This window comes from Microcaecilia unicolor, chromosome 12, assembly GCF_901765095.1.
Source record: "Microcaecilia unicolor chromosome 12, aMicUni1.1, whole genome shotgun sequence".
NCBI lineage: Eukaryota > Metazoa > Chordata > Amphibia > Gymnophiona > Siphonopidae > Microcaecilia > Microcaecilia unicolor.
Window position 1 is genome coordinate 86,090,225 of NC_044042.1, and position 24,116 is coordinate 86,114,340.

The 24,116-nt window shown below is 48.7% G+C and overlaps 1 protein-coding gene across 6 annotated transcripts in view; it reads right to left on the minus strand.

Annotated features, from left to right (window-relative positions):
• Nucleotides 1–404: 404 nt before the first annotated feature.
• The window catches only part of SPOP (speckle type BTB/POZ protein), a 302,309-nt gene continuing 278,597 nt past the window's right edge, over nucleotides 405–24,116 (minus strand). For all 6 annotated transcript variants that reach the window (XM_030221297.1, XM_030221291.1, XM_030221294.1 and 3 more), the window contains 5 exons: nucleotides 10,097–10,274; nucleotides 9,686–9,741; nucleotides 2,215–2,337; nucleotides 1,758–1,900; nucleotides 405–1,509 (listed from right to left, as the gene is read on the minus strand). In XM_030221297.1, the coding sequence (XP_030077157.1) occupies nucleotides 1,365–1,509; nucleotides 1,758–1,900; nucleotides 2,215–2,337; nucleotides 9,686–9,741; nucleotides 10,097–10,274 (645 nt within the window). In that variant the 3' untranslated portion in view covers nucleotides 405–1,364. The remainder of the gene's footprint in view (nucleotides 1,510–1,757; nucleotides 1,901–2,214; nucleotides 2,338–9,685; nucleotides 9,742–10,096; nucleotides 10,275–24,116) is intronic.

Below are 24,116 nucleotides of genomic sequence, written 5' to 3' on the forward strand. Positions count from 1 at the left end.
TAATGATGGTTTGAAAAGAAAGGGAGATGAGGTGGACTATCACTGTAATAACAGACTGGCAACAGCAAGTTGTGCATAGTAGTAGAAAGAGACATTCCTGGAGGAAATAATTTTATTTATACACCACTCCCAAAGTGACTTCCTGCATACTTGGGACAGACACAAATATGACCTTAGAAGCACAGGGTAAGGGGGAGAGAGATGACCAGAGAATAAGTAGGGTCTACGGAAGTACAGCAAGCACATTGTAGGTAGGCCAAAAGGTCTAAAAACAGACATTTGAGTGGATTACTAAAGTTTCATAGAAACTGTATCTGCTCCAGGAAATCCCAAAAGGAGGAACTCATCATCAGAATGATGCTTCATTTACCACCAAGTCCAAGCAGAAAGATGAAGGCATACCACACAGTACAAAATAAGATTTATATTTTCAAAACAAAAATTTAAACAAGCTCTCTTTTTCCATTTCATAAGAACAGCGAACAATATACAAGACAGGGAAGGGTGTCTGCTACAGTCAGCACACTACAGGTGCAAAGAGTCTGTACAAATCATGTAGCAATGCATGACTATGGCCAGACAGCATTAGTAAATGATAAAATCTTCATGGTTTAAAAAAAATAAAATAAAATAAAAAGGGGAGGTGGGAAAATAAAGCAAAGGAAAAATGTTTTCCAAATTATACTAAAAACAGGACAGACAGGGGTGGATCTTTGACAGCATGCTGCAGATCAAGGATTCTCTAGTTTCTCAGGTTGGAATAAGTTTGCCCAGAGGAGGCAGTCCATTCCTCTACAGCTTCCATCTGATGAAGCCCTTTGGATTCCCTGACAACTGTGCTACAGAGCAGCTGATCTTGGGAGAGTTTTGTGCTACTCTCTGTCGTGGATGCATGCAGCAAAGTTCCTGCACGACTATAAGAAAACAATGCTTTCTCTATGGAAAAACAGAATCCACCCAGGTTCATCCTTCATATAAAAAAGTCTTTGCTTGTTTTTCTCCTCTTTGCTGCATGTTTAGTTCTGTGCTGTCAAGAGACAGTAATGCTTCCCCCCAGCATCTCATGTCAAAGCGATTGTTCATTAAAAGCCAGGCATGAGACACATACTCTGCCTGAGTGGCAGGAACACAGAACGCAGCGATAGGGTTCGACGGATTGTACACTCCCCAGCCCCTAGGTTCTATCCTCCTGTTTCCTTTAAATCACATTTTGCTGGTTATAAAGTCTGGGTGTCACAAAAGCAGTCTTTCCCTCCTGTCATTGTAGAGCAAAGCTGCCCAGCTTGCACTGTGGGACTGGTGATGAAGTTGGGAGCAGGTTGTGCTGCTCTAGGGAAAGCATGGGACTCTGAGCAGGGGCTGCCTTAGGACTGCTTCAGTCGCTTGCGTGGAGGGCCCAGGAAAGGGCACTGTGCAGATGCCAGAGAGCGATATGCTTCAGCCACCAAGTGAGGGTGGGATACAACCATGGATTTCCAGCCTGAAGTCTCCATGACATCTGATGCATGACTAGAGAGAAAGAGAAAAAAATATATATACAAAATCAAATACTGGCAAGCTGCTCCTCATAAAGGTGCTGAAAGGGGCAGAGGGGCAGAGGCAGGTTATTTGGAATCCTTGATAGGAAGCTATACATGATTTGTTCATCTAGCAGTTTAGTTATCAAAGTGGAAGAAAACAAGTGTGATTACATGCAAGAATCTATGACTATACCACTTTCCGCCATCATTGCTTCCTCTTTCCTAGAGATGACTCACTAGTTAATGAAGTCAACAGCCTGGGTTTTTAGCTGGTCTGCGCTGTGAAGATCAGCAAGGATGAGGATCTCAGCAGCATTTTCCACAGACAGGTTACTGCAAAGTGCATCCTCACACATCACCTTCAACCGCTCCAATGCATACTAAATGAGAAATTCCAGTTGTAAGATCACAGCCTTATTACCTGGCAATGCCAACTTCACTCACCCTGCCATCACCTCTCAACTACTGCATTACTAACCTTTCCTCTTGCTGTTGACTTGCCTCATCTATCAGCAGTACCAAGTGCCCCTCGCTCTTCCACCCCATCTAGGCAGTACAAAACTTCCTTTATCCTGCTGTCCCATCTTATTCTTTACCCTTTTCTTGTCTTCCTCGTACAGATCACGACTTGGCTATTTTCTTTACAGATGCCTGAATAGGAAGGAGGTGGCATTGCACTTTGCCTCCATCTCACCTTGTCAGCTGCTGCTAGCAGATCATCTGCCATCTTGTCAAGATTGGGGGCTTTCCCCGTGTATATAAAACACATCATCTCTTTGAAAACTTCTGGTTCCACATCATTGATTTCTACCCGATTCTGCATCGGATAAACAGGAAAAAAAAAATCAGGAAATGAAGTATGTTAGAGGTTACAATCCTCTGAAGAGTGGTGTCATATCATTTTGGTATAAACTCTCATGACCCTTTCTTTAACCACCTAAAGCACCCCCCTCCATCCCTCAAAAGACAGATCAGAAGACAGAAACTGGACAGTATCTCCCATCTTCACAGCCATCCTAAACAGCTGGTCACCCCTTCCAACTGGATCTGGAAACTCCCACTCTGAGCATGTCCCCATAACCCTTGTGCACGACCAAACCCTAATTTATTCTCCTTGCTAATCATAAAAACCTTGATCCTTTCCCTCTTCCCTAATCATCATCCAGTCCTTACAACTCTCCTTCCTCACCCACCTGATTCTTCCCTCCCATCTATCAGATGTTAATACACAAGTACATGTATATATGTAAACCACTTTGATTGTAACCACAGTATATCAAATCCCATCCCCTTACCCTTCTAATAAACAAAGTAACTTACATTCTCCGAGGACAAGCAGGCTGCTTGTTCTCACTGATGGGTGACGTCCACGGCAGCCCCTCCAATCGGAACACTTTACTAGCAAAGGCCTTTGCTAGTCCTCGCGCGCTCATGCGCACCGCGCATGCGCGGCCGTCTTCCCGCCCGAACCGGCTCGTGTTCGTCAGTCTTCTTTTGTCCGCGCTCGGCCCGGTCGTGTTTTCGCCGTGTCGTGCCCCGCAAAGTCGACCTCGCGCGTTCTTCGTGTTGTTTTCAAAAAAAAAAAAATCCATTCTGTGTGTGGAAAGAGACTCTTCAGTCTCTTTTCCCCCCGCTATTTCCAGCATTTTCGCCCCGGTAAGTTTTCTTTTGTCGTCGGGGTAGGCCGCTTTTAGGCCTCGGGTCGAAGTTTTCTTCCCCTTGTTTTTCGGGTGCCTTTTCCGCCATTTCGACTTTTGATCTCGCCGGCGTGATTTTTCCGCCCATGACATCAAAGTCTCCCAGCGGCTTCAAGAAGTGCACCCAGTGCGCCCGGGTCATCTCGCTCACTGACAGGCACGCGTCGTGTCTTCAGTGCTTGGGGGCTGGGCACCGCCCGCAGGCCTGTAGTCTGTGTTCCCTTTTGCAAAAGCGGACTCAGGTAGCGAGATTGGCCCAGTGGAACGTTTTGTTCTCGGGCTCTTCGTCGGCATCGGCACCGGGGGTATCGAGTGCATCGACGTCTTCAGCGTCCAGAGCTTCATCCTCCGCCGCCAGTGCATCGAGTGCATCGAGGCATCGGCCCTCTGCATCGGCGCTGAGACATCGGACAGCTGCATCGACGTCGGTGGTACCGGGACCTCGTCGGCTGATGTCGTCGAACAGTGGTGCTTCGTCTGGAGTGCAGGTGAGGGCTGTCCATTCCCCTGCTGGTGGCGGTGAGCCTTCGGGTGGGTCTCCCCCTACCCTGAGGGCTCCTGCGGTACAGCCCCCCCGAGACCGACCTCCTTCGGCCTCGGCCCCGAGGAAGCGACAGTTGGATTCTACGTCCTCCTCGTCGGTGCTGGGAAGCTCCGGTGACATGCTTCGTCCCAAGAAGTCGAAGAAGAATCGTCACCGGTCTCCTTCCCGTGTCGGCACCGAGAGCTCTGGGTCGCCGAGGGAGTCGGCACCCAGTAGGCATCGGCACCGAGAGGACCGCTCACCCTCTGTCCAGGAGGTGTCGATGCGCTCCACTCTGGACAGCCCGGAACAGCCTCCACGCCCGGAACAGGTTCTGACGTCGACGCCTGCATCGACATCCATGCCTTTCTCTGCAGCCACTCTGAACGAGAGCCTCCGGGCCGTTCTCCCAGAGATTCTGGGAGAGCTGTTGCGCCCTACCCCTCCGGTACCGGCGGTGCTTGCGCCACCGGTACCGTCGAGTGTGGCGCTGGCTGGTCCATCGCCCGAGGTGAGGTCTCCGGCGTCGCGTGCGGTACCGGTTGCCGTCGCCTCCCAGGAAGGCTCCCCGACTACGTCGGCGGAGGGAGCTTCGCCGATGCGGGCGAGGGAGTCTACCTCTCGACGCCCCCATCGTGGACGTGGCTCCACGGAGTCGAGTCGGGCGAGGTTGCAGACACAGGTCCGTGAACTTGTGCCTGACACCGAGGGTGAGGCCTCGTGGGAAGAGGAAGAAGACCCCAGATATTTCTCTGACGAGGAGTCTGAAGGTCTTCCTTCCGATCCCACTCCCTCTCCTGAGAGGCAGCTTTCTCCTCCCGAGAGTCTGTCTTTTGCTTCCTTTGTCCGGGAGATGTCTACGGCCATCCCCTTCCCGGTGGTTGTGGAGGACGAGCCCAGGGCTGAAATGTTTGAGCTCCTGGACTATCCTTCTCCACCTAAGGAAGCGTCCACAGTACCCATGCATCATGTCCTCAAAAAGACATTGCTGGCGAACTGGACCAAGCCTCTAACTAATCCCCACATTCCCAAGAAGATCGAGTCCCAGTACCGGATCCATGGGGACCCAGAGCTGATGCGCACTCAGTTGCCTCATGACTCTGGAGTTGTGGATTTGGCCCTAAAGAAGGCTAAGAGTTCTAGGGAGCATGCTTCGGCGCCCCCGGGCAAGGACTCTAGAACCTTAGACTCCTTTGGGAGGAAGGCCTACCATTCTTCTATGCTCGTGGCCAAAATTCCGTCCTACCAGCTCTACACGAGCATACACATGCGGAACAATGTGCGGCAGTTGGCGGGCTTGGTTGATGCGCTCCCCCCCTGAGCAAGCCAAGCCTTTTCAGGAGGTGGTCAGGCAGCTGAAGGCGTGCAGAAAATTCCTGGCCAGAGGGGTGTATGACACCTTTGATGTTGCGTCCAGGGCCGCTGCTCAAGGTGTGGTGATGCGCAGACTCTCATGGCTGCATGCCTCCGACCTGGAGAATAGAATCCAGCAGCGGATTGCGGACTCGCCTTGCCGTGCGGATAATATTTTTGGAGAGAAGGTCGAACAGGTGGTAGAGCAGCTCCACCAGCGGGACACCGCATTCGACAAGTTCTCCCGCCGGCAGCCTTCTGCATCTACCTCTACACGTAGAAGATTTTTCGGGGGAAGGAAGACTGTTCCCTACTCTTCTGGCAAGCGTAGGTACAATCCTCCTCCTCGACAGCCTGCGGCCCAGGCTAAGCCCCAGCGCGCTCGCTCTCGTCAGCAGCGTGCGCCTCAGCAAGGCCCCTCGGCTCCCCAGCAAAAGCAAGGGGCGAGCTTTTGACTGGCTCCAGCAGAGCATAGCCGACATCCAAGTGTCAGTGCCGGGCGACCTGCCAGTCGAAGGGAGGTTGAAAGCTTTTCACCAAAGGTGGCCTCTCATAACCTCCGATCAGTGGGTTCTCCAAATAGTCCTGGCAAGGATACACCCTCAATTTGGCCTTAAAACCTCCAAATTGTCCACCGGGAGCTCAGTCTTACAGCTTCCAGCACAAGCAGGTACTTGCAGAGGAACTCTCCGCCCTTCTCAGCGCCAATGCGGTCGAGCCCGTGCCATCCGGGCAAGAAGGGCTGGGATTCTATTCCAGGTACTTCCTTGTGGAAAAGAAAACAGGGGGGATGCGTCCCATCCTAGACCTAAGGGCCCTGAACAAATATCTGGTCAAAGAAAAGTTCAGGATGCTTTCCCTTGGCACCCTTCTTCCCATGATTCAGGAAAACGATTGGCTATGCTCTCTGGACTTGAAGGATGCCTACACACACATCCCGATACTGCCAGCTCACAGGCAGTATCTGCGATTTCAGCTGGGCACACGTCACTTCCAGTACTGTGTGCTACCCTTTGGGCTCGCCTCTGCACCCAGGGTGTTCACAAAGTGCTTGGCTGTAGTAGCAGCGGCACTTCGCAGGCTGGGGGTGCACGTGTTCCCATATCTCGACGATTGGCTGGTGAAGAACACATCCGAGGCAGGAGCCCTGCAGTCCATGCAGATGACTATTCGCCTCCTGGAGCTACTGGGGTTTGTGATAAATTATCCAAAGTCCCATCTTCTCCCAGTGCAGAAACTCGAATTCATAGGAGCTCTGCTGGATTCTCGGACGGCTCGCGCCTATCTCCCAGAGGCGAGAGCCAACAACTTGTTGTCCTTCGTCTCGCGGGTGCGAGCGTCACAGCAGATCACAGCTCGGCAGATGTTGAGATTGCTGGGCCACATGGTCTCCACAGTCCATGTGACTCCCATGGCCTGCCTTCACATGAGATCTGCTCAATGGACCCTAGCTTCCCAGTGGTTTCAGGCTGCTGGGGATCTAGAAGACGTGATCCACCTGTCCACGAGTTTTCTCAAATCCCTGTATTGGTGGACGATTTGGTCCAATTTGACTCTGGGACGTCCTTTCCAAATTCCTCAGCCACAAAAAGTGCTGACCACGGATGCATCTCTCCTGGGATGGGGAGCTCATGTCGATGGGCTTCACACCCAAGGAAGCTGGTCCCTCCAGGAACGCGATCTGCAGATCAATCTTCTGGAGTTGCGAGCGATCTGGAACGCTCTGAAGGCTTTCAGAGATCGGCTGTCCCACCAAATTATCCAAATTCAGACAGACAACCAGGTTGCCATGTACTACATCAACAAGCAGGGGGGCACCGGATCTCGCCCCCTGTGTCAGGAAGCCGTCAGCATGTGGCTCTGGGCTCGCCGTCACGGCATGGTGCTCCAAGCCACATATCTGGCAGGCGTAAACAACAGTCTGGCCGACAGGTTGAGCAGGATTATGCAACCTCACGAGTGGTCGCTCAATTCCCGTGTAGTGCGACAGATCTTCCAGGTGTGGGGTACCCCCTTGGTAGACCTCTTCGCATCTCGAGCCAACCACAAAGTCCCTCAGTTCTGTTCCAGGCTTCAGGCCCACGGCAGACTGGCATCGGATGCCTTCCTCCTGGACTGGGGGGAAGGTCTGCTGTATGCTTATCCTCCCATACCTCTGGTGGGGAAGACTTTGTTGAAACTAAAGCAAGACCGAGGCACCATGATTCTGATTGCTCCCTTTTGGCCGCGTCAGATCTGGTTCCCTCTTCTTCTGGAGTTGTCCTCCGAAGAACCGTGGAGATTGGAGTCTTTTCCGACCCTCATCACACAGGACAAAGGGGCACTTCTGCATCCCAACCTCCGGTCCCTGGCTCTCACGGCCTGGATGTTGAGAGCGTAGACTTTGCCTCTTTGGGTCTGTCAGAGGGTGTCTCCCGCATCTTGCTTGCTTCCAGGAAAGATTCCACTAAGAGGAGTTACTTCTTTCTATGGAGGAGGTTTGTCGTCTGGTGTGACAGCAAGGCCCTAGATCCTCGCTCTTGTCCTACACAGACCCTGCTTGAATACCTTCTGCATTTGTCTGAGTCTGGTCTCAAGACCAACTCTGTAAGGGTTCACCTTAGTGCAATCAGTGCATACCATTACCGTGTGGAAGGTAAGCCGATCTCGGGACAGCCTTTAGTTGTTCGCTTCATGAGAGGTTTGCTTTTGTCAAAGCCCCCTGTCAAGCCTCCTACAGTGTCATGGGATCTCAATGTCGTTCTCACCCAGCTGATGAAACCTCCTTTTGAGCCACTGAATTCCTGCCATCTGAAGTACTTGACCTGGAAGGTCATTTTCTTGGTGGCAGTTACTTCAGCTCGTAGAGTCAGTGAGCTTCAGGCCTTGGTAGCCCAGGCCCCTTACACCAAATTTCATCATAACAGAGTAGTCCTCCGCACTCACCCTAAGTTCTTGCCAAAGGTTGTGTCGGAGTTCCATCTGAACCAGTCAATTGTCTTGCCAACATTCTTTCCCCGTCCTCATTCCTGCCCTGCTGAACGTCAGCTGCACACATTGGACTGCAAGAGAGCATTGGCCTTCTATCTGGAGCGGACACAGCCCAACAGACAGTCCGCCCAATTGTTTGTTTCTTTTGATCCCAATAGGAGGGGAGTGGCTGTGGGGAAACGCACCATATCCAATTGGCTAGCAAATTGCATTTCCTTCACTTACGCCCAGGCTGGGCTGGCTCTTGAGGGTCATGTCACGGCTCATAATGTTAGAGCCATGGCAGCGTCGGTAGCCCACTTGAAGTCAGCCTCTATTGAAGAAATTTGCAAAGCTGCGACGTGGTCATCTGTCCACACATTCACACCTCATTACTGCCTGCAGCAGGATACCCAACGCGACAGTCGGTTCGGGCAGTCAGTTCTTCAGAACCTGTTTGGGCTTTAGGATCCAACTCCACCCCCCGAGGGCCCTGTTTGTTCTGTTCCAGGCTGCACTCTCAGTTAGTTGGCAAATTTTTTAGGTCAATCTCAGTTATGTCCTCGCCGTTGCGAGGCCCAATTGACCATGGTTGTTGTTTTGAGTGAGCCTGGGGGCTAGGGATACCCCATCAGTGAGAACAAGCAGCCTGCTTGTCCTCGGAGAAAGCGAATGCTACATACCTGTAGAAGGTATTCTCCGAGGACAGCAGGCTGATTGTTCTCACAAACCCGCCCGCCTCCCCTTTGGAGTTGTGTCTTCCCTTGTTTTGTCTTGCTACATACGAGACTGACGAACACGAGCCGGTTCGGGCGGAAAGACGGCCGCGCATGAGCGCGCGAGGACTAGCAAAGGCCTTTGCTAGTAAAGTGTTCCGATTGGAGGGTCTGCCGTGGACGTCACCCATCAGTGAGAACAATCAGTCTGCTGTCCTCGGAGAATACCTTCTACAGGTATGTAGCATTCGCTTTATACAGTAGATGAAAATACTGGGTTAGCTAAATTCAGCATGATATATATAACAAACATTAGAACTACAAAACCAATAATAGGGATAAAGATCTCTCTTACGATGAGAGCCATAACAGATTAGGGCTCTTCAACTTGCAAGAGAGATGATAAAGGGGATATAAAGTTTATAAAATCACAAATGTGGTGGAACAATTAAATAGAGAATGGTTGTTTCATCTTTAAAACAATACTAAGTGGGTCAAATCCATGAAAATAACTAGCAGATTGAAAACAAATTGAATAAAGTATTTTTTCTTCCATTGCACAATTAGGTGCTGGAATTTGTTGCTGGAGATCAAGGTGACTAAATTAATAGGGTTTGAACAAGTTCCTAAAATGTTATTGGCCAGGTCCACTTGGAAATGCCATTGCTTATCTCTTGAAATGAGCTATAAACAACTGGATTTACTCTCTGGGATCTTCTGGGTATTTTGTGACCCAGAATGGCCACCATCAGAAACAGGATGCTGGGCTTGATGGACCCTGGCCTGACTCAATAAGGCTTTTCTTATGTTCTTAGTATAAAAAAAATCTATAATTTAAACATTAAAGTGCATAAATATATTAAAAAGTAAACATAATACAATGTCAATAAATATAGTGCAACTGGTTCACTAAGTACCAACTCTCACCTTTTTACTCTCCTCCATTTCATGTTCAAACATAGCACTGAAAACTGGGGAGCGAGCTGGAACCCATGAATAGACAAGATTAAATTCTTGAAGACACAACTGATTACACATGTACAATCATATCAATGATCATTAACCCTGTTCAGACTGTCTCTATGCCAGTCACCCCAACCTTCAACTAGCCTGTCCCCAATGGCCCAATCCCTGCTCAGTGTGAATATCCCAGTTACTCCCAACCACTATAATAAAGACCACCTTACAGACCTGTAAAGGCAAAGTACCTCTTGCACCCAGATTAATACCTAAACACCACTTCTTGGGACTTATGTCCCCTGCTCTCCCTTTCTTGTCACTGTTTGCTTCTCTTTCCCTCAGTGGGCTTTTATTTCCTACACAACCCAGTATACTCACCAGCAAGAATTGCTTTGTGTGCCTTGAACTCTTGCCCTGCCACACACAAGCAACAATCTGTGAAGCGTGAATTTTCCCACAATCCTCCAAGTTCATCTGCCAACCGACACTCAGGTACTTTAACCATGTTCATAGTGTTCTGGCCAGAGATGTTTACAGAGTCCTGCACTACACTCACCTGAAAGGAAATTCACAATGGAAACCAGCAGTCAGTGCAAAAGTGAAAGGGGTACGGTGGCATGAAATGAAAGGGACCATGAAAGGAAATGTTGTTCGAAGAAGCAACAGTGCTAGAGAACAGAAGCAGGAAGGCACAGAATTCTATTTCTTACAGTGACCAGTACTGGATAAAATGTTTCTGTTTACTGTATTAGTTTTGATCTTGACCCATTATCATCAAAACCTTTGAAAAATTCTTTGCAACATCTGCATGCAGTTATTTTGACTAGGGTGAATGCTGGCCTTGAGACTTGAATTTGCCTAGGTTGTGGAAGCCAGCCATCATTATGCCAATTTTGAAGAGAGCAAATTTAAATCCTTCATCCTCAGGAAACTATAGACTGATCTTCCAATAGGCATTTATGGCCAAAGTTATCAAAAGGCTGTTTTCTTACAAACAAGGGACTTCTGGGACTTCTTGATTCAAAGGAGTACACTGCATTCTTCTCAATCTGTTTTTTGGGCGAAACAGTATTGAAAATACTTGGTAGTAATTTTGAATGAATTAAAAGGGATTTCTTGATAAAGGAAAAATGGCACTTATGTTATTGGACCTTTTCTCAGCTTTTGATTTAGTCAACCATGGTTTATTGTTGGCATAATTAGTAGATTTGTTCAAGATGGGAGTGAAAGTTCCTCTCTGTATGATGTTTCCTGTGTTCCACAGGGATCACCTCTGTCCCATGTTATTTGTTTGTGGCACCTTTAATTTGGAAGATACAGTGTTATCCAGTTGATGTGTTTATGTATGCCAATGACATCCTGGTGGTAGGGTATTATTCCAACCATTCACCAGATCTTACCTCTATGAATCAGGGGCGTAGCCAGACAGCAGATTTAGGGTGGGCCTAGACAAGAAGTGGGTGGGCACAAGTGTTCTCCCACCCTCCCCCACCAACTTAAAAAAATATCTCAGCTGGCAGGAAAACACTGCTCTTGGCAGCGTGCAGCACGCATGCGCTGAAAACTGAGCATGCGCAGTTGCCAGTATCGGCAGCTTAGGAAGCTCAGACTTCTGAAGTGGAGAGCAATGTTTTCAGCACCATCAGGAGGAGGTCTTCAGCTGGCAGAGCTTGGGAGACCCACCAGCTACCACTAAATGTGTGCTGCTGTTGGGTGGGCCCTGGCCCACCCAGGCCCACCTGTGGCTACGCCACTGCTATGAATGAGTGTCTGCTTATGACTGATGGCTGGCTTAGGGAGAATACATTCATCTTTAATATAGAGAAAACTAGGGTCTGTTGGCTTAGCCCAACAGCTATGCTGCAATTTTTAGGTCGGGTGGCATTGTGTGAAGCATTTCAGTATCTGTAGACAATACTGGATGCCAGGTTACACATTAGGCAGCAGGTTTCCTGGGTGGCGAGATCAGGGTTTGGGGGTATTGAGGATGTTACATGCAGTAAAACCTATTTTGAGAAAGCTACGTTTTATTTATTTATTGCATTTGTATCCCACATTTTCCCACCGTATGACAGGTTCAATGTGGCTTACATATTGCTAAAAAGGCATTGCATGTCTTTTCCATTCTTTAGTCATTTGTTTATGTTTATTTAAACCTTGATATACTGCCTTTACACAATAATAGATCACAGTGTTAACAATAAAATATCAACATAAAATCAAGAAAAGAACACCATTTTCAACAGGAAAGAGGACAATCATTCAAACACAAATTAATAAGGACAACACCACAAAAAAAAAAAAACCACAGCTGAAAATCTCTGGCCACAGTGTGAGCAATCCAAATCAGGTAAATTCAGTTAACAGAACTAGATTGAAAAGCCAACTGAAAAAAATGAGTTTTTACATGTTTTCTGAACTTTGGAAGGAAAAGCTCTGATCTAATATCTGCAGGTAAATTATTCCATAAGAATGCCACTAAAAAATAAAATGCAGAATGCCGAGTTGACTCATATCGAGCTTCTTTAGGGGATGGAAGTATCAAATGACTGGCGTTAAAGCGAGCAGAGAGAATGATATGGAGTATAAGGAATAATCAAACATGAAATGTATGAAGCACTAACAGAATGAAGTCTTAAAAGTAAGAAGCAGATCCAAAGTAGTGGAGGAGTGAGTTAGGAGTGTATGCTGAAACGGAAGTTGTTTACAGCTGAACCCGTGTCGGCGAAGCCACTCCTAAACCCGCAAGAGCTATCAGCTTGGAGTTTTTGGCTCCCTTGGAGGTTACATTGAATATCATCTGGAAGGCGCTCCAGGACCTAATGGTGGTAGTAAATAAGTTTGCTTCCGATATAATCTTATTAGTGAGCCACATGGATAACCTAATCGAATCCTTTGAGAATGAAAAATTGATACGACAAATGAAGTTTTACAGGGGTAGGAAATGGTTAAGATTTTGAAGATGATAATAGACCAGAAAATTTTGAACAAAATGAATACTATTGCAGATGATTAATATCGAGATTGTTGTTTTCCCAGAGTTCCGGGTATGACTCCTAAAGTTTTTTCCTCTGAAATGATTCCTCTTGGTATATTTATTCAAAAGGAGTGAAGCTTGTGAAACTGGGATTACCTTAATCAGTGGGAATTGGAGTAGAGACTCAAGTGTTTGTATTGTTAAATAATTTCTGGTTTTAAAAGAGAAAAAATGAAATCAGTTGTATTATTTCCACTAATATTGGACAGTAAGAATGTTTCCAATGAAATAAATTGTCTATATACCGTTTTGGGTTTGAAGAACCCAACCAGACGATCAATGTGGAATAATGATTCAGATAAATAATAACTGGGGATAATCAGGTTAATACCACATTTTCTTTGTTTACTATTGTTTAATTGATCTCCTTGTCTTGTTTCACTCGCCCTATTTTGTGGTCTAAGGAAGAGTATAGAATTACCTGATTGAAATAATTCTTGTGTGTTATTTTCTTTGTATTTCTGGCAAGTTATTTTAGTGCTTGTAAAATTAAATTGTTATAAAAAAAAAAAAAAAAAAAAAAAGTAAGAAGCAGAATTTTAAACCAGATACGATACAAAACAGGTAACCTGTGGAGTTCAAGAAACAGGGGAGTGACAGATCAAACAAACATCTTGCTTTAAACAACATACAAATTGCAGAGTTTTGAAGGGTATGAAGTTGGCATAATTGGAATTGTGGAAGACCTGCGTAGAAAGTATTGCAATAATCTAGACAAGAAATAACGAAAGCATGAAGTAATGTGTGCAATGACTTAAAATCTAAGTAGTTTTGAATGGCTTAAACCATGAAATAGATTGGACTGCTTTTTTGTAAAGCCTTGTATAGATATCTGACAGTAAGGTAAAGTAATGACAACAACAATAAGTATCAAACAATTTATAAATCATTTATTTTCTGTGAGTCAGATGAACTGTGGAGGTTCTAAGAAAAACAATTCTAGTGTTGAAGAATGTTTTAGCATGATATGATGCGTTTGATATAAAGTGGTTTAATATGTTAATAAAGTCTGTTTGACAGGATGTGGTGCTTTAAAGAGTCACGTCATCTTCCAGGTTGGAAGTGCCATTTTTAAATTATTAGTCAGAATGGTGGTCAGTTGCAGTAACAGTGAGTAAATTCAATTTTGAATTTTTGCTGCTGTTCTAACATTGGGTAAGCTGCTTTTCAGTCCTTTTTCTAAATTGATTGCAGTGCAAGACTGTCTTCTTCCCTGTTGACCCTGATGAAGCCAAATTGAATGGCGAAACGAGCCCCATTGGCCCAGACAGTGTCGCTTGAATAGCGGTGTATTTTTGACTGAAGACACTTTAAGGCTCAAAGCTGTTACAAGAATTGGTTGTGAAATCTCAAATCTTGAATACTGTTTGAACACCATGTAAACACTGTTACAGATGTCTCTTCTTTATGAGAAGCTTGAAGTTCGGCATTACGTGAAATTGGTTCTTTGAATTTTTTTGGACTGTTTGACTGGACTGAAAGATTTGGAAGTTTTGTATAATAATTAATAAATGTGTTCAATTTCTGAACTGTTCTTAACATTTCCTTCAAAGAATCAGAAATCACAGAACAAAACCATGAAGGAAAAACTGGGAAATAAAAAAAACCTGCCTCCTAGAGATCCAGAGAGGCCAGAACTCTCCCTGCTTGGACTGCAGTCATACCAGACATCCATATGGTCCACGTGACAAGGAGACACTAAAGATGTGGTGAATGCCTAGAAGTCGACACTCAGGGGAAGGCGAGATATATAGATGGGAGCCTGCATGGGGTTTTAAAGCCAATCCTGCAGAGAAATGGGAGCACTCCCAGATGTAAACCCGTCCCAGTAGCTCAAAGGCACAGAGGCCTGAGATAAAATGTGGTCCACTACTCAGGAAATCAAAGAGATGTCTTGCTAGTCAAACTCAAGGAGTGAACTGATGCCCCAACATCGAGAGGAGCAGAAAGTAGTGGGAAGTTGAAGGGTTTTTTTGTGGCAAGAAAGGTAAAATTATGTATAATCATACCTGATAATTTTCTTTCCATTAATCATAGCTGATCAATCCATAGACTGGTGGGTTGTGTCCATCTACCAGCAGGTGGAGATAGAGAGCAAACTTTTGCCTCCCTATATGTGGTCATGTGCTGCCGGAAACTCCTCAGTATGTCGATATCAAAGCTCCATCCGCAGGACTCAGCACTTAGAGAATTACACCCACGAAGGGACACTCTGCCCAGCTCACCACCGCCGAAACGGGGGAGGGGAATTAACCCAGCTCATCCCCACACAAGTGGGGGAGGGGAATCCGTCCAGCTCATCCCCGCGGAGCGGGGGAGGGACACCACACCCGCCGATGCGGGGGGATCTGGCTTATCCTGCAACCGCAACCGCGGGAGGAGCTGACTGACCCTAACACCGCCGAAGCGGGAGGGGTACAAAGCTGCCCTACAGCCGCACGAAGCGGGAGGGAGTGCCGGCAGAATTTTAAGTCTCAATCCAGCCCCGTAAAACGGAGGGGAGAGGAATGCAGCAGCTCACTGTAACACAAACTCGTCTTAACTCTTGAAGAATCCAAGTGAAAAAACTTGAACACGAAGTCTTTCTGAAGTAACTGAAGACTAAACTTGAACCTGAAATGCAACCAGAATAAAAACAGTACAGATATCTGGGAGGGGCTATGGATTGATCAGCTATGATTAATGGAAAGAAAATTATCAGGTATGATTATACATAATTTTACCTTCCATATCATCAAGCTGATCAATCCATAGACTGGTGGGATGTACCGAAGCAGTACTCACCCAGGGCGGGACATTGAAATCCCTGACCTCAACACTGAAGCTCCAAACCGGGCCTCCGCCCGTGCAGCCACAGTCAAACGGTAATGCTTGGAGAATGTATGAGCCGAAGCCCAAGTTGCCGCCTTGCATATCTCTTCCAAGGAGACGGATCCGGCCTCTGCCATCGAGGCCGCCTGAGCTCTCGTGGAGTGAGCCTTCAGCTGGATAGGCAGCACCTTCCCCGCGGCCACATAAGCCGCTGCAATGGCTTCCTTGACCCATCTTGCCACTGTAGGCTTAGCAGCCTGCAGACCCTTACGAGGACCTGCAAACAGGACAAACAGATGATCCGATTTCCGGAAATCATTGGTCACTTCCAAGTATCTGATGATGACTCGTCTCACATCCAGATATTTAAGAGCAGAGTACTCCTCTGGGTAGTCCTCCCTACAAAAGGAAGGGAGACAGAGCTGCTGATTCACATGGAAGCGAGAAACAATCTTGGGCAGGAAGGAAGGCACTGTGCGAATAGTCACTCCTGCCTCAGTGAACTGCAGAAAAGGCTCTCGACCTGAGAGCGCCTGGAGCTCGGAAACTCTTCTGGCTGAAGTGATAGCCACCAAAAAGACTGCTTTCAACGTCAGGTCTTTCAGAGATGCCCTCGACAAGGGTTCAAAAGGCGGCTTCTGCAATGCTCTTAGTACCAGGTTGAGATTCCACGCAGGCACCACTGAGTGCAGAGGAGGGCGCAGGTGATTAACTCCCTTGAGAAAGCGCACCACATCTGGCTGCGAAGCCAGGGAAGCACCCTTCAGGCGGCCCCTGAAGCAAGCCAGAGCCGCTACCTGGACTTTAAGGGAACTGAGCGACAGGCCTTTCTCCAGACCTTCTTGCAGGAACGCCAACACTGAAGAAATTGAAGCAATGAAGGGAGAAAGTGAGCCTGCTTCACACCATGCTGCAAAGATACGCCAAACCCTGGCGTAAGCAGTAGAAGTAGAGCGCTTCCTCGCTCTCAGCATAGTGGCGATGACCTTGTCTGAGAAGCCCTTCTTCCTCAGACGCTGCCGCTCAATAGCCAGGCCGTAAGACCAAAGGGGGAGGGATCCTCCATCACCACGGGACCCTGATGTAACAGGCCCTGCTCCACTGGCAGCCGCAGAGGATCGTCGACTGAGAGCCTGATCAAGTCCGCATACCAGGGACGCCTCGGCCAATCCGGACCCACCAGGATTACCCTGCCGGGATGCTTTGCCACCCGGTCTAGCACCCTGCCCAACATGGGCCAGGGCGGGAACACATAGAGAAGCTCTTGTGTCGGCCACTGTTGGAGAAGAGAATCTACTCCCAGGGATCGAGGGTCCCGTCCTCTGCTGAAAAAGCGCGGCACTTGGCAATTGGCCAATGACGCCATCAGAACTAGGCTCGGCTGGCCCCAGCACTTCGTGATGTCCAAGAACTCCTGAGCAGATAGCTGCCACTCTCCGGGCTCCAAGGTATGGCGACTGAGAAAGTCCGCCTTGACATGCATGACTCCGGCAATGTGGGCCGCTGAAAGCTGCTCCAGGTTCGCTTCCGCCCACTGGCAAAGATTCATAGCCTCCTTGGCTAGAGGGGCGCTCTTGGTACCTCCCTGGCGGTTGACATAGGCCACAGCCGTGGCATTGTCCGACAGGACCCGTACAGGCTTCAACACCAGTACCGGTATGAACTCCAAAAGCGCCAACCGAATGGCTCTGAGTTCCAGGAGGTTGATAGACCACTTTGCCTCTGCAGGAGACCAGAGCCCCTGCGCTGTCCTTCCCAAGCAGTGGGCTCCCCAGCCCGACAACGAGGCGTCCGTCGTGACGACAATCCACTCTGGGGTCACCAGAGGCATTCCCGCAGACAACTTGTCTGTCTGCATCCACCAGCTCAGCGCCTTGCGCACTGCTGGGTCCAAGGGAAGGCGCACAGCATAATCCTCCGACATCGGAGTCCAGCGCTGCAGCAAAGAGTGTTGAAGTGGTCTCATATGAGCCCTGGCCCAGGGCACAACTTCCATCGTGGCCGTCATAGAGCCCAACAGCTGCACATAGTCCCAAGCCCGAAGGGGAGAGGCTACTAGGAACTGGTCCACCTGAGCCTGAAGTTTGACAATCCGATTGTCTGGCAGGAACACTCTGCCCACTTGGGTGTCGAATCGAACTCCCAGGTACTCCAGGGACTGAGTCGGGCGCAGCTGGCTCTTCTCCCAGTTGATGATCCATCCCAGGGAGCTCAAAAGAGCAACTACCCGGTCCACAGCTTTGTCGCACTCTGCATAAGAGGGGGCTCGGATCAACCAGTCGTCCAGATAAGGATGGACTTGTACCCCTTCCTTTCGTAGGAAGGCCGCGATGACCACCATTACTTTGGAAAAGGTCCGCGGAGCAGTAGCCAACCCGAAAGGGAGGGCTCTGAACTGGAAGTGTCGTCCCAGGACTGCAAAACGCAGAAAGCGTTGATGAGGAGGCCAGATGGGAATATGCAGGTACGCTTCCTTGATGTCCAAGGATGCCAGGAACTCTCCTGCCTTCACTGCCGCTATAACAGAGCGGAGAGTCTCCATGCGAAAGTGCCGCACTTTCAAGGCCCGATTGACCCCTTTGAGGTCGAGGATAGGCCGGACAGAACCTCCTTTCTTTGGTACCACAAAGTAAATGGAGTAACGTCCCTTGCCAAGCTGACTTTCTGGCACCGGAACGACCGCGCCCAGGCGGATCAGATTGTCCAAGGTCTGCTGCACTGCCACAGCTTTGACCGGAGACTTGCAGGGAGAGAGTACAAACCCGTCTTTTAAGGGTCGGCAGAACTCTAGTTTGTAGCCGTCTCTGATGACTTCCAGCACCCACGCGTCTGAAGTTATTGTGGTCCACTCGCCCAGAAACGAGGACAGCCGTCCTCCAATCTGCACTGGGGCGTGGACCAAGACCCCGTCATTGGGTACGAGTCCCTGGGGGAGGACCGGAGGGAGCACCTCCGGGACGGCGGTCTCTGCGAAAGGAATGCTGCTGGGGGGAGAAATTCCTCTTGAAGGAAGAGGGGGCAGAGGAACCCGACTTGCCCGGGCGGTACCGACGGGCTTCCTGCAACCGTCCTCTGGAGGTACCGGGACGAGTACTAGCCCGAGCCCTGACCTCTGGTAATTTCTTGCCCTTAGACGTGCCGAGATCGGTCACGATTTTGTCCAGCTCGACCCCAAAGAGCAGCTTGCCTTTAAAAGGCAACCTAGCCAGGCGGGATTTAGAGGCGTGGTCAGCAGACCAATGTTTCAGCCAAAGCCACCGCCGCGCAGAGATTGTCTGAGCCATGCCTTTCGCTGAGGCCCTCAAGACATCATACAGCAAGTCTGCCAAATAGGCTAAGCCCGATTCCAGGGCCGGCCAATCAGCCCTCAAGGAATGATCCGAGGGGGAAGCCCGCTGCACCATAGTCAGGCACGCCCTGGCCACATAGGAGCCGCAAACTGAGGCCTGCAAACTTAAAGCAGCCACCTCAAAGGACGACCTTAAGGCCGCCTCCAATCTTCTGTCTTGGGCGTCCTTTAGGGCCGTGCCACCTTCCACCGGCAACGCCGTTTTCTTAGTCACCGCAGTGATTAAAGAATCCACGGTAGGCCACAGATAGGCCTCACGTTCACTCACAGCCAAAGGATAGAGGCGGGACATAGCCCTAGCCACTTTAAGGCTCGCTTCTGGGACATCCCATTGAGCCGAAATTAAGGTGTGCATGGCATCATGCACGTGGAAGGTTCTAGGCGGGCGCTTCGTCCCCAGCATAATGGCAGAGCCAACAGGGGCTGAGGGAGAGACGTCCTCCGGAGAGGAAATCTTCAGTGTCCATGGCCTGTAACAACAGGTTGGGCAAATCCTCTGGGCTAAAAAGCCGCGCTGCAGAGGGGTCATCCGCTCCATCCGAGCGGGGATCCGTCTCCTCCAAGGAATCCGCAAAGGACCGTTGGGAGACCTCAGACACGCTGCCCTCATCTACATCGGAGGAGACAAATTCCTCCAAGGCCTGGGAATCAACCCGAGGGCGTTTACCTCTGGGAACCTCAACCTCTTTACCAGACGAGGGAGCAGGGGCAGCGTTGTGCATGAGGAAGGCCTGATACAGCAGCAAAACAAACTCGGGGGAGAAACCCCCCAGACTGTGCACTTCCGCAGCCTGGGCAACAGCCCTAGACGCACCCTCAACCGGCGCTCGCAATAGCGGGGGAGAGACATGCTGCGCATCCAAAATGGCGTCCGGCGCGAAACTCCGCGAAGGAGCCGCGCGGGAAGAACGGCTCTTAACTTTAGCCGCTTCTGTGCCGTCGCCCAAATTAAGGGCGTTCATGGCATTAATGTCTCCAACCTCAAGGGCGGCCCAAGAAGAAGCCGTCCGAGCCGCGTGGCCGGCCAAGATGGCGGAGGCGAGGAGCGGGGGATGGGCGTTTATGGCGGGAAAAACCGCCACGCCGGAGGAAGGACCGGGACATTCATCGGTCACGAAACTGTCACCCAACAAGGGCGAATCAGGCTTTAAGACCCCCGCATCCCCTCTAGAAGCGCTCAAGCGACCCGGGGAGCGACCCTTTGCGCCCTCGCCCTCCGACGCCATATGCCACGAGGAGAAGAATCGGGGAACCCCCTGCCCGCTATAAAAAGGTAAAAATTACCTGCTGTCCGCTCCGAGTTGTAATGACCTGGTGTCCCAGTGAGTAGCTGCAATAGACGCTTAAATAAACGTCGAAATAAACGCCTTTAAGGACGTTCAAGATTTTTTTTTTTTTTTTTTTTTAACGGAGCCAGCGGGAGGGGGGAGAAAAGGAGGGACCTGGCACCACCAGGTTTGCACTTGCTCAAAAGAGCCCTCAACCCCAGGCACTCAACAAAACCTAAAAATTAGGCTTGGAGGCCTAGCCAGAGCTGCTGCTGTGTGTGACCACCACCTGCTGAGATAGAGAACATACTGAGGAGTTTCCGGCAGCACATATATCAGTAGAATATACTGTGAATATGTTATTCTGGTGTTAGTAGTTTTGCAATTCTGTTGTCAATAAAAACTGATGAACATAAATGAAAAAAGGGGGGAGGGGAAGGGGTATGGGATGGGGAAGTTCAATTAGTTAAAATTTGATGGCGTTTTGCAATATACAGGAGCACTCGATGTGTTGTTATTGGACTATATATTTTGCATTACTAGATGGCTGTATTTTATTTATTTATTTTATTTATTTTATTTGTACCCCACATTTTCCCACCTTTTTGCAGGCTCAATGTGGCTTACAGAGTATGGAAATGAAAACGTCGTTACATGATTTGAAAGAACAAAAACAGTCAATCATAAGCTGAGGTGAAAGAGGAATTCAGATGGAAAGGTGTTAGGTAAGGTCGTGTGGGAGGTGTTGTAGGTGCCTTATGTAGTTTACGGAATGATATGTTTCATTGAGGGCGACTTTTGTAGGCTCTGTTGAAGAGATGTGTTTTCAGAGATTTGCGAAAGCTTGTATAATTCCTTTGCTTAGTCAAGTCATCAATAAAAATCGTTGAAATAAAAGATGGCTCACTCAATGTGACGTAAAAGACACAGCAGTTGTCCAATGCCTACGCTCAAGCTATTTTTCTGCTGAGAGTGGCCAGGGTCTGCTAGTGCGGCTGAGCAAAGTAACTGCCTGGAATGGCCGCTCATAAGAGTGAACCAGCATGGCTGATACCCAGAGCTAGAAGTAATAGCAGAATATGGCTGTTGGTACCCTTGTGCCCCACCGAAGGCAAGCTGAAGTGGAATTTAATCCAGACACTTCTGGATCCCAGTGCATACTTTCCACTGGCTGCTGGAACTATTAATCTACCTCTTTATACTGAGGTAGCTCTGTTAGTAGTGCTTGCTTCAATACCAGGAAAAAATGCTCCAGCTGAACAGAAGTAGATAGAAACACTGCTGCTATAGCGATGGCGCAACTAGCATGCCAAGGTTTGGGAAGGGTCAGTAATCAAGAACAGAAAGCAGAGCTGCTGTGGAACAGCCACCCAGGTAACCCGTAGCACTGTAGTATAGTGTTAATCACCACAGACATGCAAAGAACTGCCTGATAACGCCAGCACCATAGGAGAGTGCAGAAAAGATGATCCATCTACAAGAGAGTGGATAAACACAGTTTCTAATAACATGCACCAAGCAGCCCTGAATGTGTGACCTTCACGCCGAAAGCCTGCCACCTCCCAGAATAACAGATGTGCTTTGCTAAGCACTCTAAAACACTGCGCCTGGAGCAAAAGCTAGCATGGCAACACTGAGATTCCAGGACTACCATGGAAACCAGGAGAGGCCTGACTTCAGAAAAAGCGTAAAAAATGGAAAACTTCTCACAGAAATAGGGAGCCAGTCGCTGTAATCTGGACTGAAGAGAAAACTGCTCTGTAAAGAGTCAAAGTAGGAAGAAACACTACACAAAAAGAATTCTTGTCAGATAGGAGAGAGAATTCCACTCCCCTGTGGTCCCCAAGAAAGGAAGGAGAGCAGAAAAACAGGCCCAAAGTCAACAGTGAGCTCGAGCCAAACACCCCAAAAAAAAATCACACCACATGACAAACAGGAATCCTTGTACTAGCAAATAAAGGGAAAGTGAAGCAAAATTGACAGGAAAAACACTGCAAGGTGCTCGCCTTGGCAGTTCAGCATAGTCATGCTGCCTGCCATCCACAAGGCCAAAGGGTAGACTCAAGGAGCTATCAAGGAACTGCCCATGGCAATGTTGCAACCCACAAAGGTGCTCATAACAAAGCAAAATACAGTACTGGCTATCTCTGACCAGGTGCAAAGCCTCAAAGCATCTTTTGTTTGCTTGACTTTTTTTTTTTTTTTGGAGTCACATGAGAGAGGTGAACATTGCCCTGGCATGTGTGAAGTCTTCCTACTCTGCAGAAAGCCCCACAGTCGGGACCACAAGTGGGGGGATTAGCCTGGCTACGGAAAGCAGATAGGAAATCCGCGCTGTACAGCTCCTCTGCAGCCCAGCGTGGCAGCCAGAACTGCCAGAAACAGAATCTTGACAGCACATGAGCAGAAAGAAGCAGACTTGCAACTGCGCTGCCAGCACAGCCCCCGATCCAGCCCTTCAGTGGAGGGGAAGGCAGAGGACCCAAACCCTGAGACTAAACAGCTGCTCCTCTGTACCGCACATGGATTGCTATACAGACACTCACAACTTGTCAGGATCAAATCGGACTCTGTGGCTGAACAGGCACCACCGCAAGAGGGTCGACCCCTGTGTCCCACACGCAGAAGCAATGCATCTGGGGGAGGGCTGCGGGAAAGTCCCTTATGGCCACCAACAAGACCGCCAAAGCATGCTCCACGCGGGAAGAACCATACATGCCCTGACAAACAAAATGGCCATGGAAGCTTAAGAAAAATGAGGTCCCAGAGGGCACTGAGGAGAATCCCGCCAAAATTCCAGCGCAGCACAATGGCGCAGAACCAAATAAAATACCCGACACCCCAGCACCAGGAGAACTCGCAAGACAGCGTGGTTATGCAAGTTCCCAACAATAAAAAGAAAAAAACACAGGTACAGCCTTCAAAAAGAAAAGGATCAATAGTAACAATAACCCCAGTGCTGAGGAGGTAGCTAGCTGCTGCTGCGCCATGCAGCTGCCCAAAGCAGCAAACACCCTCTTCGAGGAGCAACTATAGCTGAAGCAAAAGCCGCAATAAAGTAGTAGCAGTGGTAACACTCACCCCAGTGCTGAGAAAAAGTCAGCTAGCTCCCGCTGTGAAACCTTCCAGCTGCCCAAAACAGCAATCTCACCCTCTCCAAGAAACAGCTATCACCGAAGCAAAGGCTGATTATTAGCCACAATTCTCCTTATTTTATTTTTTGGGGCGAGGAAGGAGAATGGAGAAAAGGGCATAAGATGAGACCAGGCGTTTGTGAGAGACCATCCATCCACCTGCAGGAGATACAGAATACTGACAGACTAGGGAGCATTCCGTCCCATAAGGCAGTGCAATTCAGCGCTCTATCTCCACCTGCTGGTAGATGGACACAACCCACAAGTATCTGGATTCATCTGCTGCTGAAGCTAAGGAACTGGGTTTATCAGTAAAATCACACATCTTAATGGTAGCCCACATTATTATTTTATTATTTGTTACATTTGTATCCCACATTTTCCTACCTTTTGCAGGCTCAATGTGGCTTACATATAACAACAGTTAATGGCGTTAGCCGATTACAGTCTGAACAAATACATGGTATGAATGAATACAAAGTGATAGTGTGGTAGAATGAGGTACATATAAGGTAGGTACAGCTGGGGGGAAGAAGAGACAGGTAATATCTGTCACGGTCTTTGGTTATACTGTATCGCAAGTGTCCAGGTATTTTTATGTTGGGTCGGTGGGGTATGCTCTTCTGAACAGTCTGTCTAGTGCCTTCCGAAAATTTAGGTGGTCGAGCGTAGTTTTTACTGCTTTTGGCAATGCGTTCCATAGTTGTGCGCTTAGGTAGGAAAAGCTGGCTGCATAGGTGGATTTGTATTTGAGTCCTTTGCTGCTTGGGTAGTGGAGGAATTCTTTCCCACAATAGCT